We start from the raw sequence: 15077 nt of genomic DNA on the forward strand, positions 1-15077 counted from the left end.
CAATAAGAAGAAATGCTTGGAATTTTCCATAGCCTTTAAGTAAAAAAAACGCCTGTCACTGCCTGTGTACTGTCCTCCTCTCACAGCGTCCCTGTCCCTGTATTGTCCTCACAGTGTCACTGTCCTCGTACCCATGTATTGTCCTCCTTTCACAGCATCACTGTCCCTGTGCCCAGGTACTGTACTGCTCACACCGTGTCCCTGTCCCTGTTCTTGTGTACAGTCTTCCTCTCACAGTATCGCTGTCCCCATACCTGTGTACTGTCCTCCTCACACAGATTCACTGTTCCCGTGGTATGTGTATTGTCCTCCTCGCACAGCGTCCCTGTCCCCATACCTGTGTACTGTCCTCCTCGCACAGCGTCCCTGTACCTGTGTACTGTCCTCCTCTCACAGCGTCCCTGTCCCCGTACCTCTGTACTGTCCTCCTCGCACAACATCCCTGTCCTGTGCCTGTGTACCATCCTCCTCTCACAGCGTCATTCTCCCCGTACCCATATACTGTCTTCCTCTCACGGCATCATTGTCCTCGTACCTGTGTACTGTCCCCCTCTCACATCGTCACTGTCCCCGTACCTGTGTACTGCCCCCCTCTCACATCGTCACTGTCCCCGTACCTGTGTACTGCCCCCCTCTTACAGCGTCACTGTCCCTGTACCTGTGTACTCTCCCCCTCTCACAGCATCACTGTCCCCGTACCTGTGTACTGTCCCCCTCTCACATATTCACTGTCCCCGTACCTGTGTACTGTCCCCCTCTCACATATTCACTGTCCCCGTACCTGTGTACTGTCCCCCTCTCACATCGTCACTGTCCCCGTACCTGTGTACTGTCCTTCTCTCACAGTCCATGTCCTTGTATCAAGCGTCACTGTCCCTGTACCCGTGTACTCTCCCTCTCTCACAGCGTCACTGTCCCTGTACCCGTGTACTCTCCCTCTCTCACAGCGTCACTGTCCCTGTACCCGTGTACTCTCCCTCTCTCACAGCGTCACTGTCCCCGTACCAGTGTACTGTCATCCTCTCACAGCATCACTGTCCCCGTACCTCTGTACAGTGCCCTCTCACAGCATCACTGTCCTCGTATCACAGCGTCACTGTCCCCGTACCTGTGTACTGTCCCCCTCTCACATCTTCACTGTCCCCGTACCTGTGTACTGCCCCCCCCTCACATCGTCACTGTCCCTGTACCTGTGTACTGTCCTTCTCTCACATCGTCACTGTCCCTGTACCCGTGTACTCTCCCTCTCTCACAGCGTCACTGTCCCTGTACCCGTGTACTCTCCCTCTCTCACAGCGTCACTGTCCCTGTACCCGTGTACTCTCCCTCTCTCACAGCGTCACTGTCCCCGTACCAGTGTACTGTCATCCTCTCACAGCATCACTGTCCCCGTACCTGTGTACTGCCCCCCCTCACATCGTCACTGTCCCTGTACCCGTGTACTCTCCCTCTCTCACAGCGTCACTGTCCCTGTACCCGTGTACTCTCCCTCTCTCACAGCGTCACTGTCCCCGTACCAGTGTACTGTCATCCTCTCACAGCATCACTGTCCCCGTACCTCTGTACAGTGCCCTCTCACAGCATCACTGTCCTCGTATCACAGCGTCACTGTCCCCGTACCTGTGTACTGTCCCCCTCTCACATCTTCACTGTCCCCGTACCTGTGTACTGCCCCCCCCTCACATCGTCACTGTCCCTGTACCTGTGTACTGTCCTTCTCTCACATCGTCACTGTCCCTGTACCCGTGTACTCTCCCTCTCTCACAGCGTCACTGTCCCTGTACCCGTGTACTCTCCCTCTCTCACAGCGTCACTGTCCCTGTACCCGTGTACGCTCCCTCTCTCACAGCGTCACTGTCCCCGTACCAGTGTACTGTCCTTCTCTCACAGTCCCTGTCCTCGTACCTGTGTACTGCCCCCCTCTCACATCGTCACTGTCCCTGTACCTGTGTACTGCCCCCATCTCACATCGTCGCTGTACCTGTGTACTGTCCTTCTCTCACAGTCACTGTCCCCGTACCTGTGTACTGTCCACCTCTCACATCGTCACTGTCCCCGTACCTGTGTACTGTCCTTCTCTCACAGTCCCTGTCCTCGTATCACAGCGTCACTGTCCCCAGGAGAAATCTAAGAAAAAAAAAAGAAGAAAGACTAGAGAAGCATACATATTACTCAGTGTATATATAACTCACACATACAAATATGCCACATTTTGCAGTCAATGGGGTGTCCCCTGACCCCTACCCCATGTGGTGAGGCAGCAGGTGGCCAATGAATGGAGATACGTGGCCCCCTCTCTTCACTGTCATGTCCTCCAGGTGAGTTTGTTTGCCTGGCTAAGCTCCATAGAAGTGGAGAGAGCTTTCCATGCACTCGCTGCCTGGAGGAGGCAGGACTGAGGTCAGGGGGCCCCGTCCTGGAGATAAGTCTGGGTCCTGCATCTATCGGACCTATTCTGTAGATACGTCCTAAATGTGCAAGATGAGAACGAGTAACAAACAGGAAAAATGTCAAGCGATCTAAGAAAATGAAGAAGTAGATAACGAATCCTCTTTTTTCCTTCCCAGCAGGAAGATGGCGTATCGCCCGGCGACGTCGCTGGTGAATTGCTCGTCTTGGAGGAACAGCGCAGGAAGACGTTGAGTCGCGTCGATCAGCTGAAGAACCGAGTGACGGAACTAGAGAGACAGTTACAGGAGAGCGCACAAGAGGTCAGAGTCCATCCCACCGCCGGGTTTCCTGCTCGCTCCTTCCTCTTGTGCTGAGATGAACTTCTTTTTATTCTGTTCCATTTGTAGGAACAAAGGCAGGTTGCCACTAGAGATGAGCGAACTTCTGTTTTAAGTTCGGCGTCTAAAGTTCGGGGGCGGGTTAGCGGAGAATCCCGATCTGGAACCGGATATGGATTCCGACTTCCGTTGTGGTCCGTGGTAGCGGAATCAATAATGGCCGATTATTGATTCCGCTACCACGGACCACAACGGAAGTCGGAATCCATATCCGGTTCCAGATCGGGATTCTCCGCTAACCCGCCCCCGAACTTTAGACGCCGAACTTAAAACAGAAGTTCGCTCATCTCTAGTTGCCACATGTTCACACTGGGGATTGCAACTTGCTCCATTTTTTTTTTTACTTCAGCATTATCTGTCCCAGATCTTATGAAAAACAGAACAAGTGCCTTAAAGGGGTTATCCAATTCCTGAAACAGTCACCCCATGTGCCAGGCCCCTCACAGGTAATATACTCACCCCGCTCCCGGTGCTGCTTCTCCCTGTACACGTATGAAAGCATCTGCTGGCGGGGGGAGCAGCTAATGGCAGGCGGGGACGGAGATGAGCCTCCCTAGCCTCACCTGCGATGCTAGGGAGGTCCGTCCCCGCCTGCCGGGAGTGGGGTAAGTATATTACCAGTGGGGCTGTTTCAGAAATTGGATAACCCCTTTAAGGTGGCCGCACGTTTTCCTCTGTGTTCAGCAGACCGCTATTCCTCCTGATCTCCTTAGCCTTGCACTATTGGTTCGGCTGAGTGGGGATAGGGGAGTAAGCTGCAACCCAGACATTAATGGTGGCGGCGTATCTCCCTTGAGAACAAAGGATCAGCCATGTTGACGTTCAGCTCGCTCTATCGTTTTTTTTGGTTTTTTTTTTCTCCCGGGTCTGCCAAACAATGCACCTTAGATGGTTGGGCAGTCCTTTTAGACCTAACTGGGACTGCCCAAGGGACTGGCCGTAACCCTCGGAGCACCAGTTTGTTACACCCCCCCTTCCCCTGCATTGACAGGGGTAGTCTTCTAATGCCTCCTGTTCTTCTAGACCTGTATTCTCCTGGCTGCTCTGTATCTTCTTGTCTCGCCGCTTTCTCTCTGTGTCTTCTCGCTGCGCTCCAACTGTCAAGTACTGTCATCTCGGGGTCTCAGCGCTTGCTCAGTTTGAATCTGCGCTGCTTGAAAAAACAGTGAGCAAGCACCAAAACCAGAAGATACAGTACAGGCAGGAGAATACAAGTCTTGGCACTAGCTGACCAGCAGGCAGTAGAAGACTAGCCCTGTCACTGCAGGTGAAGGGGGGATGGACTGAAACTAAAGAGCTGTAACAAACTGGTGCTCCGAGGGCTCTGGCCGGCCCTAAGGGGCTCCAGTTAGGTCATTTCCATTTGAATTAAAAATTTTCTCAGTAATGGGGCCACAGAGAGTCCTAATAAGGACAGATTTTTTTTAGCAGCATGATCAACCCCACCAGGCTGTATGCCTGGTTTAATCGGGTCGATCACCCTGACAGATGCTCTTGAAAGAGTAACTAACTAAACTTTTACTCAACTTTTTTTTTTTTTTTTATGTCCCAAATGCCTTAAAAAAAAATTCTAATACACTTTATTAATTGATTTTGACTTTTTACTAAAGACATTTGCAAAGTCCTGGTTGCTACCGCGCTTTAGATTCACTATATTCGCACTTCACTGACTTCTCTGTACGGAGTACGAACTCTGCACTGTATCAATGGGGCCGCAGCAAACGGTGTACAGGCAGGAGCACACATTGCTGCTCCTGCCGTGCCCCCCTAGGTTGGCTAAATGCTGGCATAGCACATGGTTACCCTGTAAATCCTGCCTGTGCCCGCTTTGCTAAGCTACCGGTAAAAGTCCTGCATGTAAGCGAAGCTGGCACAGGCAGGAGCCCACTCCGCTCAGCTATTCCTGGCATAGCACATGGTTACAGGGTGCCCATGTCCTACGCCAGCATTTAGTAAACCTCGGGGGGGCACAGGCAGGGGCAGCAATGTGTGCTCTTACCCTTAAATAATTTGCTGCAAGGAATCAGTATTCTGTACACCGCGATGTGTGAATATAGTGAATTGAAAGCGCGCAGAAAATCAGGACTTTAGGTGCAAATTTCTTAAGTAAAAGGTCAAAATCAATTGATAAAGTATATTAGAAAAAAATTTTTGGGGGCATTTGGGACATAGAAGCAAAAAAAAAAAAAGTTGAATAAAACTTTAGTTACTCTTTAACCTTAGTCACAAAAGACCTCAGAAGAGGTGAGGACAGAACCTGGGCAGATGTGATGACGCTGATTGTCCTTCCTCCATGTAGGCAGAGGTGGAGCGTGCGCTGTTGCAGGGGGAGCGAGAGGCCGAGATGTCTCAGCTGCAGCAGGAGCAGAGGATGGTGCAGCAGCTTCAGGACAGCCTAAACACCCTGGAAAGTAACATCCAAAAGGAGAAAGAAAAGGTACCAAATGCCATGTACAGTTCTAATGTCCTGGTACCGGGTGGAAACCCCTCTTTCCCTCTCTGTCCCTATTTTTCCGACTGCTGATGGTTCTTTTACCTTTCTGACCTTTTGAGTGGGAAGAGAACTTAGCACCGACTCAAATAAAAGGTGATGATGAATTGACCGCCCAGATATATAACATTCTTGTATTCTCCCATTGCCAGAGAGGCCTGACAACAACTCTATAACAATGTGTAGAATCGGCCTGCCTCCTGTGCGGGGCGCTGTCTAGTCCTGCTGTACAGCTAATGCAATGTGTAGTGCATGGAACCACCAGGGGGTTTATATGGGAATGGCCGATGTGCTCGTGGACGTATCGTCCAGTCTCCAAAATCTATCCATCTTATTTTTATAGGGATTAGGTAACGAGACATGGGGGGGCAGACTTATTATCACTATCCTAAATTTAGAGAGCGTATAACTAGACTGTGCAGGCAGACAGTGCGCCAAATTTATCACAGTGGCGCACTCCATGTGATAAACGTGGCACGTCTTACTGGGTATGTTAGTCACTTCTCCTCACGCCACCTCTTGTTTGGCTTACTCTACACCAATATTTAGCACCAGAATAATGGAGCACACCATTAACACCCCTTTCCACAAAATCACATACATTTACTGTACCTCATAGACCACCTTAACGGGGTTTTCCTGGACTTATATATTGTTAGCCTATTCTCAGGATAGGGTATCAGGTCAGCGGGGGTCCGACTCCCGACACTCTCACCAGTCAGCTGTTTGACGGGACCGTGGTGCTCTGAGCGCTGCAGCCTCTTCATAATATGCTAAGAACAGCGCCATACATGCTATAGTGGCTGTGCTTGGTACTGCAGCTCAATCCTTTTTACTGGGATGATGTATAGAAGCTGTGCTCATGCAATCACTGTGCCAGCCTGAGGATAATTTGCATCTTGGCTCCTCAGATGCCAAGGTCAATACTCACCGCATCACCTCAGCCATTAGGCTACATTCACACGACCGTATTTCCGCTCCCGAGTCTGATCTGCATTTTTTGGGAGATTGCACGTGGACCCAAAAAAATTCCACATCCATGCCACAAATTTTAGAACATGTCCTATACTTGTTTATTTTACAAGTGAAAAGTGCAGGATGCACCCGGACCGCATCCGTATTTTGTGGATCCATGGTTTGCAGACCGCAAAACGGATACCGACGTGTCAAGATAGCCTTAAAAAGAGGGAGCTTCCTTTGTCACCCTGTCTACGCCCCTGCCACAAGATCCATAGGTGCTGATCGGTTTCAGTGTCAGCTGGGGTCTAATCAAGTCTGCCATCTGTTAGGCCTCTGCCGCCCCCCCCCCCCCCCTCAAAAAGTTGATAAAAGTTAATGAATACGTTATATGTACCCTAAAATAAAAAATTACAATGCATCCCACACTAAAAAAAAACCCTCTCCTACAAGTTATGGCTTTCTAAATGCGATGAGACAAAAAAAAAAAATGCCTGTAGTCCGTAATACCAAAATCGGCTTGTTCCTTAAGGGGTAATAAATATAGAGCATTTTATGACACCTTTGAAGGGGTATTCCAATCTGAGACAATGGGGGCATATCGCTAGGATATGTCCCCATTGTCTGATAGGTGCGGGTCCTACCCCTAGGACCCGCACCTATATCGAGAATGGAGCTGGGAATGTGATGCCTGGAGGACCCCGTGTCCGGCCACCACCAAGCGCTGTCCACATACCAGTGAATGGGAGCGCACCGCGCTTGCGCAGCCACCACTCCCATTCATTTTTATGGGGCTGACGGAAATAGCCGAGCCAGCTTTTTTCTTTTTTTTTTCCTTTTTCTTTTTGCGGAATTTAAGCTAGATTTCCTGCACATTTTGCTTAGTAAGGGCCCATTTACACGACTGTAATTCTGGGTCTGCATCCGTTCCGCAATATTGCGCAAAAAATATAAAGCATGTCCTATTCTTATCTGCAATTGCGGACAAGAATAGGCATTTTCTATATAGTGCCGGCCAAGCAAAATGCGGAACGCACACGGCCGGTATCCGTGTTTTGTGGATCCGCACAACACTTGCAACCTAAATCTCTCTCAGCGGGTTCCTAGCTGTGCCGCTGCTTACGCTGTATCCCGCGTTCAGTTACCTACCTGGTAGGTCGGTTGTCTTACCTATGTTAGTTTCTGGTCAGCTATTATATATAGTTTGTAAAAACGTGCCAGGTTGATGGGTGCTACATTTAGCCGGTCTAGTTTATACCGCCTATTAGCTTACTTTGTTGTGACAACATTTTGGCGCACACTGACACCACTTGAACCACGCCCCCTTATAATAGACCACACCCATTTCCTGGTAAGCCACTCCCACTAGTCGGGAAAAAAGCTGAGAAAAGTGTCTAAAACACGTAATAAATCTGGCGCAAAGCATGTGCGCCATTTTTTATTTTTATTTTTTGCAACTTGCAGCAGAATTGTAGCGCATGTTGAATAGTAAATCTTCCCCGTCCTTTTTACGTGCTTCACCTGTACTCGCCTGTTCTGGGCTTTCTCAGCCGAGCGGCGCGCTGCCTCGTGAAGATCAAGCCCTAATCTAACCCCTGCCCGAACAGCTCTGACCCTCGCACCCATGTAGGGCAGTAGCCCATATATAGTAGTATATAGTAAAGCTGCAGCGACGCGACAGGCCTCATATAAAACCTGCACACACTGGCAGAGGTATGGAAAGTACAGGTACGGTAACCTCTTCTATGAGTTTTACACACATTGTCCCGCATCCCATTTTACCAGATAGACCCTGCTCTCTTTCTAAATGCAATGTGTCATCGGAATAGTCTTTAAAGGGGTACTCCATGTTTAATTTTTAATTTTTTTTATTTTAATTTTAAGTCCCCCTCCCTTGTGGATACAACATTTTTTCTTTGCTACTTATTAAAAGTTGGCTATTGGGCCTGCGCTGCGCTCCGTGGTCAAATGATATGCTCCTGGCGCTTCCTGGATCCTAGCCCGGTTCCAACCCACAGTGAAAGTGACGGCCTGTTCATGGCCTTCCCCCTGCGCTCCGTAAACCACAGCGCATGCGTGAGAGCGAATCTCTCCCTAGCGCTTTAGAGCATGTAATACTATCACACCTCCTAACCAGTCCGCCTGCGCAGTTGGGCAGGTTCACGAGCTGACCTGCATGACGTCAGCGGTCAGCGCCCAAGGCTGCCTGACTGCGCAGCCGCAGCCAGCCTGGTTAGGGAGCGTGATAGTATTGCATGCTCTACAGCGCTAGGGAAAGTCGTTCTCACGCTTGCGCCGTGGTTATGGAGCGCAGGGGGAAGGCCATGAACAGGTCGCCACTTTCATTGTGGGTTGGAACCGGGTTGGAAGCGCCAGGAGCATATCATTTGACCGGCTGTTTTAAATACGGGCCGCAGTCACCGGAAGGAGCGAAAGTGTAGCCAAATGGAGCCGAGCTTGTACGTTGGGTGCCAGGGTCACCACTGCTCAGTTCTACATCCACTACGTCAGTGATGGCGGACCTCCGGCACTCCAGCACTCCAGCTCTGGTTTAACTACAACTCCCAACATGCACACTTGCTTGGCTGTTCTCAGAACGCCATAGGAATGAATGGAGCATGCTGGGAGTCGTAGTTTTACCACCGCTGGAGTGCCGGAGGTTCGCCATCACTGCACTCTTGCTTCACGTGCTGTGGTTATGAGATTTCAGGATTACATGTCTGCCGTTTAATGTCATGTGCCATTAACCTGGATTAATTCTACTAACCTCCTTCCACTCTCACTTTGCATGCTGTAAGTTGCTGTAGGTAAGTACTTCTGCATAACGCACTATTGTGAGACGAGACTATTAGTGATTCCCAACCTTTTCGCTTCTTTCAGTTGCACAGACTTGTTTGATGATATCGGAGTACACTGTATTATATAGAGGTTGTGTTTGCCTTTGTCATAGAGCATAGTCCGCACACACACTCACGCCTTTACGTGCCGCTAATGTAGCCGGTGCCCAGTGGTCTGTAATCTGTGGCAGAGAGCTGTTGCAGCGCCCTCTGGCAGTGAGTTTATGATGCCCCGTCATCCACTCTTCCTACTGTTATATCTTCTCTGCTCTTTCGTATCCTCCAGTTTAATCTTCGCCCCCCTCTCTCTCTCCACCCCTCCTCTCCTATGTATTAAGTCCTACATCTTATGGCTGTGCATGGCTGAGGTTACAGTGCAGTGTCCTGTTCCCCATTTTTGTCTTTTGGATTACCCCACGGGATTAAGGTTCGGGAGAAGCTGGAGCAGCAAAGGATGGAAATGCAGAGCGTTCAGCTTTCTCACCACGACCTCCAGAGACAACTCCATAATTGCCCCGAAGCTCTAAGGGAGCAAGTGCAGTGCCAGCTCACACGGGTCAGTCTGCCAATAGTGGACCCTGCCTGGCACTACGGTCTGTGACCCTGCCTGGCACTACGGTCTGTCCCACGTCGCCAGTCTTTTACTCATTTATTCAGCTCTTTTATGTTCCGTTATGCCGTGGACAGGTTTGTGTCGTGTTCGTATGTTACCTCCCTGCGCAATCGCTCAGGATCTTCCTTGCTTCGCACTGACTAATCCGTTGTCTATGTGTTATACTCTGGCTTCTTTACTACTGAGCGCCATCTTGCTTCTCCTCGTTTGTCCATGTTTTCTTAATTTCGCTTTATCCATTCATTCATCCTTAAAGGGTATTTCCAGGATTTTACAAGTGATGGCCGATCCTCGCACCCCCGCCAATCGGCTATTTCAGAGCAGCTCCTGTGCCGATAATACACAGCTCCGTCCATTGTGCATCGCTTGTTAAATCTTGCAATACCCATTTAATAGTAACTGTTTTTTCATCATAAATTGAATATTTGAGTGAAAAAAATTGTCTTAAAGGGGTACTCCCATCTTATAAAGCGATAGCATATTGCTTGGACAGGGGTCGGCAACCTCCGGCACTCCAGCTGCTGTGAAACTACAACTCCCAGCATGCGTACTTCCTCTACTCCTCTCGGAACTCTCGTAGAAATGAATGGAGCATGCTGGCAATTGTAGTTTCATAACAGCTGGAGTGCTGAAGGTTGCCGAACCCCTGTGCTAGGATATGCTTTTACTTTATCATGGGGATCCCACCCCTGGACCCCCACAATCCTGAAAATGAAGTGTTAAGAGCTGCACCCTCTTAAATGGGTTCTCCCATGATTAATGTAATAAATGAAAATCAGACATCATATAGTACAGAGCTGGCCAACCTGCGGCCCTCCAGCTGTTGTAAAACTACAATTCCCACCATGCTCTGCTGTAGGCTGATAGCTGTAGGCTATCTGGGCATGCTGGGAGTTGTAGTTTTGCAACAGCTGGAGAGCCTCGGGTTGGCCATCCCTGATATAGTACATGACAACCTGACAAAGTTAGAACCAGCCCTGTACCTCACATGGGTCCAGCTTGAACAGAGCCTTAAAGGGAAGGTGTCATCGAAATGACCTATTGTTTAAATCAGGTTTTTATGTTAAACATATTTTTTAATTGTTGGTGATTTTTTTTTTTTCCCATGCGACTATCTAAAAAAATATGTGTATATAATCATGCAATTTTTACACCGACCAATAGGTCTAATAATAAGTCATGGTTTTCTGTTCCGTACAGGTAACTTTTCAGTAGTCATCTCATTATCATCACAGCCAGGATTACATTGACAGGGTTTTTTTGCCTTCCTCTGGATCAACTTGCAGGATGACAGGCCGAACTGGATGGACAAATGTCTTTTTTCGGCCTTATGTACTATGTTACTATGTTACTAAGTAGTACCTTTATATAGGTATCATTCACAATAGATGATATGACAGCTTATCTGCTCCCTCCTGACCTCTGCACAGGTCACATAGAAGTCAATGGGGTCCCCCCCCCCCCTATCCATTGTGTCCATGACCCATGTAGCTGCTCTCAAAGGACAGGTAGTCTTATATTCTAGGCCTAGAGGCCGGTGTGAACATCGCAGGATTACATACAATTTTTGTGAACATAGATAGTGATGTGGGAACAAAAACTCACCACCTTGTGTTTAACATAAAAATGTGATTTAAACAATTCATTTTCTGATGACCCATTCCTTCCATCCCTTTAAGGCCTCTTGCACACAACGGTGTGCCCTCCGAGATATACGGTCCGTGAGCGGGCTATATGTCCCGGAGCGGCATTGATCGTGCGTACGGGAGCGCACAGCATCATAGATACAATGATGCTGTGCACGTCGGGCCACCCGCGGGGCCATTGTCCCGCACTCATAAGATAACAGATATTATAAGTGCAGGACAATGGCCCCGCGGGTGGTCCGACGTGCACAGCATCATTGTAATCAATGCCGCTCCGGGACATATGGCCCGCTCACAGACCGTATATCTCGGAGGGCATACGGTCGTGTGCAAGAGGCCTTAAGGGTATGTTTACACGTGGCGGTTTGGCGGCAAATTTTCCAGCCGAATTGGGCAGAAAATCCGCAGTGGCCGCAGAGTGGGTGAAATTTTCCCAAATCTTATCCACATGTCCTGAAAATAAAATCGGCAATGTAATTGACATGTAGAGCAGGTTTCAAATCTGCAGCATGTCCATTCCTTTTGTGCATTTTCACAGTGGATTTCACCTCTTGCAATGATGCGGTGAACTCTGTGGCAAAATACGGAAAACGTCCATGTGGACATAGCCTTAAAAGGCATCTGTCAGCAGTTTTGTCCCTATGACACTGGCTGACCTGTTACATGTGCACTTGGCAGCTGAAGGCATCTGTGTTGGTCCCATGTTCATATGTGCCCGCATTGCTGAGAAAAATTATGTTTTATTATATGCAAATGAACCTCTAGGAGCAACGGGGGCGTTACCATTACACCTAGAGGCTCTGCTCTCTCTGCAACCGCTGCGCCCTCTGCACTTTGATTGACAGGACCAGGCAGTACAAACATTATAATGCCTGGTCTTATCAAAGTGCTGAGGATGCCACAGTTGCAGAGAGAGCAGAGCCTCTAGGTGTAATGGTAACACCCCCGTTGCTCCTAGAGGCTCATTTGCATTTAATAAAACATCATGTTTCTCAGTAATGTGGACACATATGAACATGGGACCCACACAGACGCCTTCAGCTGCCAAGTGCACATGTAACAGGTCAGCCAGTGTCATAGGGACAAAACTGCTGACAGATGCCCTTTAAGTCAATCTCCAAATTTTAACACCAGTCATTTTTAGGTCTTCAGTTCAATGCTGATCAATTTCCTAATATATCTTGATAGTGGTTGGAGCTTAGTTTTCTGATACACAGCTCCAAAACCCCTGTATAGGCATAAATTAGGAGAATAATATGACGGCAGCCACCACTAGGGGGAGCACAGGAGCTCACTGTATACTGTATCCAACTGCTTTTTCCTTACACCAAGCCACAGCAACTTAGAGTAAGAACACGGGTCATTAAAATGAGGGCGCCTGCCAGGATTTCATTTCAGCATGAATCCACGGGTTCCTTTTGATGTATTTATGTTTTCCTTCCTAAATTACTCTCAGCGGTGGTCGTGAGCAAAGGACTAACCATAGTTTCCATAAGATTATAAGACGCCAACAGTAAAATATCACTTCTCTCCCTCCCCTTATTGAAAAGCACGTGTAATGCTCTCTAATATCAGCCCATTGCGTGTGGGTGGGTCTGCATAGGGTATAGATGCGGTGTCGCCGGTTCTGCACCAGTGGTCCGCCGGTATAACCGGCATCTTATTGCATGCATAAACCTATCTGACATTTCTATTAACACATAACACTAATATATTATTGACCAATGTCGCTTGAAAATATAGGATCGCTCAGTTCAGGGCTCATGCATACGTAAAAAAACGGATCCGCAAAAAATACGGAAAACGTCCGTGTGCATTCCGTATTTTGAAGAACAGAACAGCCGGCCTCTAATAGAACAGTCCTATCCTTGTCCGTAATACAGGACAATAATAGGACATGCTCTATTTGTTTGCGGAAAGGACATACGGAAACTGTTTTTTTTTTTTTTTGCGGACGCATTGAAATGAATGGTTCCGCATATGGTCCGCAAAAAAAATAAGAAAAGGAACGGACACTGAAAGAAAATACGTTCGTGTGCATGAGCCCTAAGTCTTATTACACTGCTGTGCAGGTGTCATCCTATGACATCAGAGGACCCCAGAGGGGCACGCCCACATAACTGAACCAATAGATATGCCAGTCTATAAAATATGACTTTAAGGGCTTGTTTACACGAACGTGTGAAGCCCGTGCCCGTGTCTTGGGCCGTACATTGCAGTCCGCAATGCACAGACACCGTCTGTGGGGCAGCTGCATGGGGATCGTGGACCCATTCACTTGAATGGGTCCGCGATCCCTCTGTTCTGCAAAAAGATGGAGCATGTTTTATCTTTTTGCTGTGTGGAGGCACGGAACAGAACCACCCAGAAGCACTCCGTAGCGCTTCTGTAATGTTCCGTTCCGCATCTCTGGATTTCCATTGAAATGAATGGGTCCGCATCCGTAATGCGGAATGCACAAGGAATGGTGCCCATGTATTGCGGATCCGCAACGGGCAGCACACGTTCGTGTGAACGAGCCCTAAAGGGGTTGTCCAAGAATTGGATATTGATGGCCTACCCTCCGGATATCAGATCAGCGGGGGTCCGACACCCCGCACCAGCACTGCGCTGATTGGCAGCGGTGCGTGGTGTCGGACTCCCGCCAATCTGTGCCATAAATACATTTTCTTTTGAAATTCTCTTTTTCAGATGTTGTCCTCATTGACCTAAAACTGCACAATGAAATAGTAATCTGTTTCCCACAGAATATAAAGTCGCAGGGTTGGGGGAGGTCCGGATTACACAGTTCGCATTGATTTATTTTCCTTTTGTGAGAAAGTTTCACTTTGTTACTTGGCTGAACTTGACCAAAAAGCATCTCTGGGGCTTTGTGGAGCCATTGCAGGACCCAGAGCAGCTCCGTGTTAAAAGGGGATATCCCATCATTAACGTAAGAAATGAAATCAGACGCCATATTAGTATGACAATCTCTTTCTACCAAAGCTAGAAGCAGCCCGGCACCTCCAGAGATCTCTCCATTCATTGCTCTGCTGGATTTATTGCAAGCTAACCGGTTCAAGGGGCGTGCCCTTCCTGCTGAAGCTCTCTCCCGATCACAGCTCAGAGGGCATGTCCTTCCTACTGAAGCCCTCTCCCGATCACAGCTCAGAGGGCATGTCCTTCCTACTGAAGCCCTCTCCCGATCACAGCTCAGAGGGCGTGTCCTTCCTGCTGAAGCCCTCCCGATCACAGCTCACAGGGCGTGTCCTTCCTACTGAAGCTCTCTCCCGATCACAGCTCAGAGGGCATGTCCTTCCTATTGAAGCCCTCTCCCGATCACAGCTCAGAGGGCGTGTCCTTTTTCAGCAGGCGTATCTTTTCCACTGCAGCCAGGGCTGTGGAGTCGGTATGCCAAAGCTCCGACTCCTCAATTTCTCCTAACTCCGACTCCCGCTCCTTCATACATGGCACATGTTTAAAGCGATAACTTAATTTAAGCTTTTTGTGTTTCTGTATTTCTGAATTTGAGATGATAGAAAACAGTTTCCCCCCTTATATTTTATGTATAGCATATGTAGAGCCGCTAACCTCTCCAAACATGAGCCCAGAGGAAAAGCAAACTAAGGGCTCGCTCACACGAACGTGTGAAGCCTGTCCCTGTGCTGTGGACTGCAAATTGCGGTCCGCAATGCACGGGCACCGTCCGAGTGGCAGGCTCATGGGGATCCACGATCCTTCCGTTCCGCAAAAAGATAGAGCAAG

General features: G+C 48.7%; 1 protein-coding gene across 15 annotated transcripts in view; it reads left to right on the forward strand.

The window, feature by feature from the left end:
- The window catches only part of PHLDB1 (pleckstrin homology like domain family B member 1), a 149280-nt gene that overhangs the window by 94417 nt on the left and 39786 nt on the right, over positions 1–15077 (forward strand). For 9 of the 15 annotated variants that reach the window (XM_044282365.1, XM_044282357.1, XM_044282359.1 and 6 more), the window contains 3 exons: positions 2568–2711; positions 5089–5226; positions 9502–9630. In XM_044282365.1, coding sequence (XP_044138300.1) covers positions 2568–2711; positions 5089–5226; positions 9502–9630 — 411 coding nt within the window. The remainder of the gene's footprint in view (positions 1–2567; positions 2712–5088; positions 5227–9501; positions 9631–15077) is intronic. The other 6 variants (XM_044282364.1, XM_044282372.1, XM_044282371.1 and 3 more) reach the window with 2 other exon arrangements.

The sequence above is a fragment of the Bufo gargarizans genome, chromosome 2, assembly GCF_014858855.1.
Source record: "Bufo gargarizans isolate SCDJY-AF-19 chromosome 2, ASM1485885v1, whole genome shotgun sequence".
Classification (NCBI taxonomy): domain Eukaryota; kingdom Metazoa; phylum Chordata; class Amphibia; order Anura; family Bufonidae; genus Bufo; species Bufo gargarizans.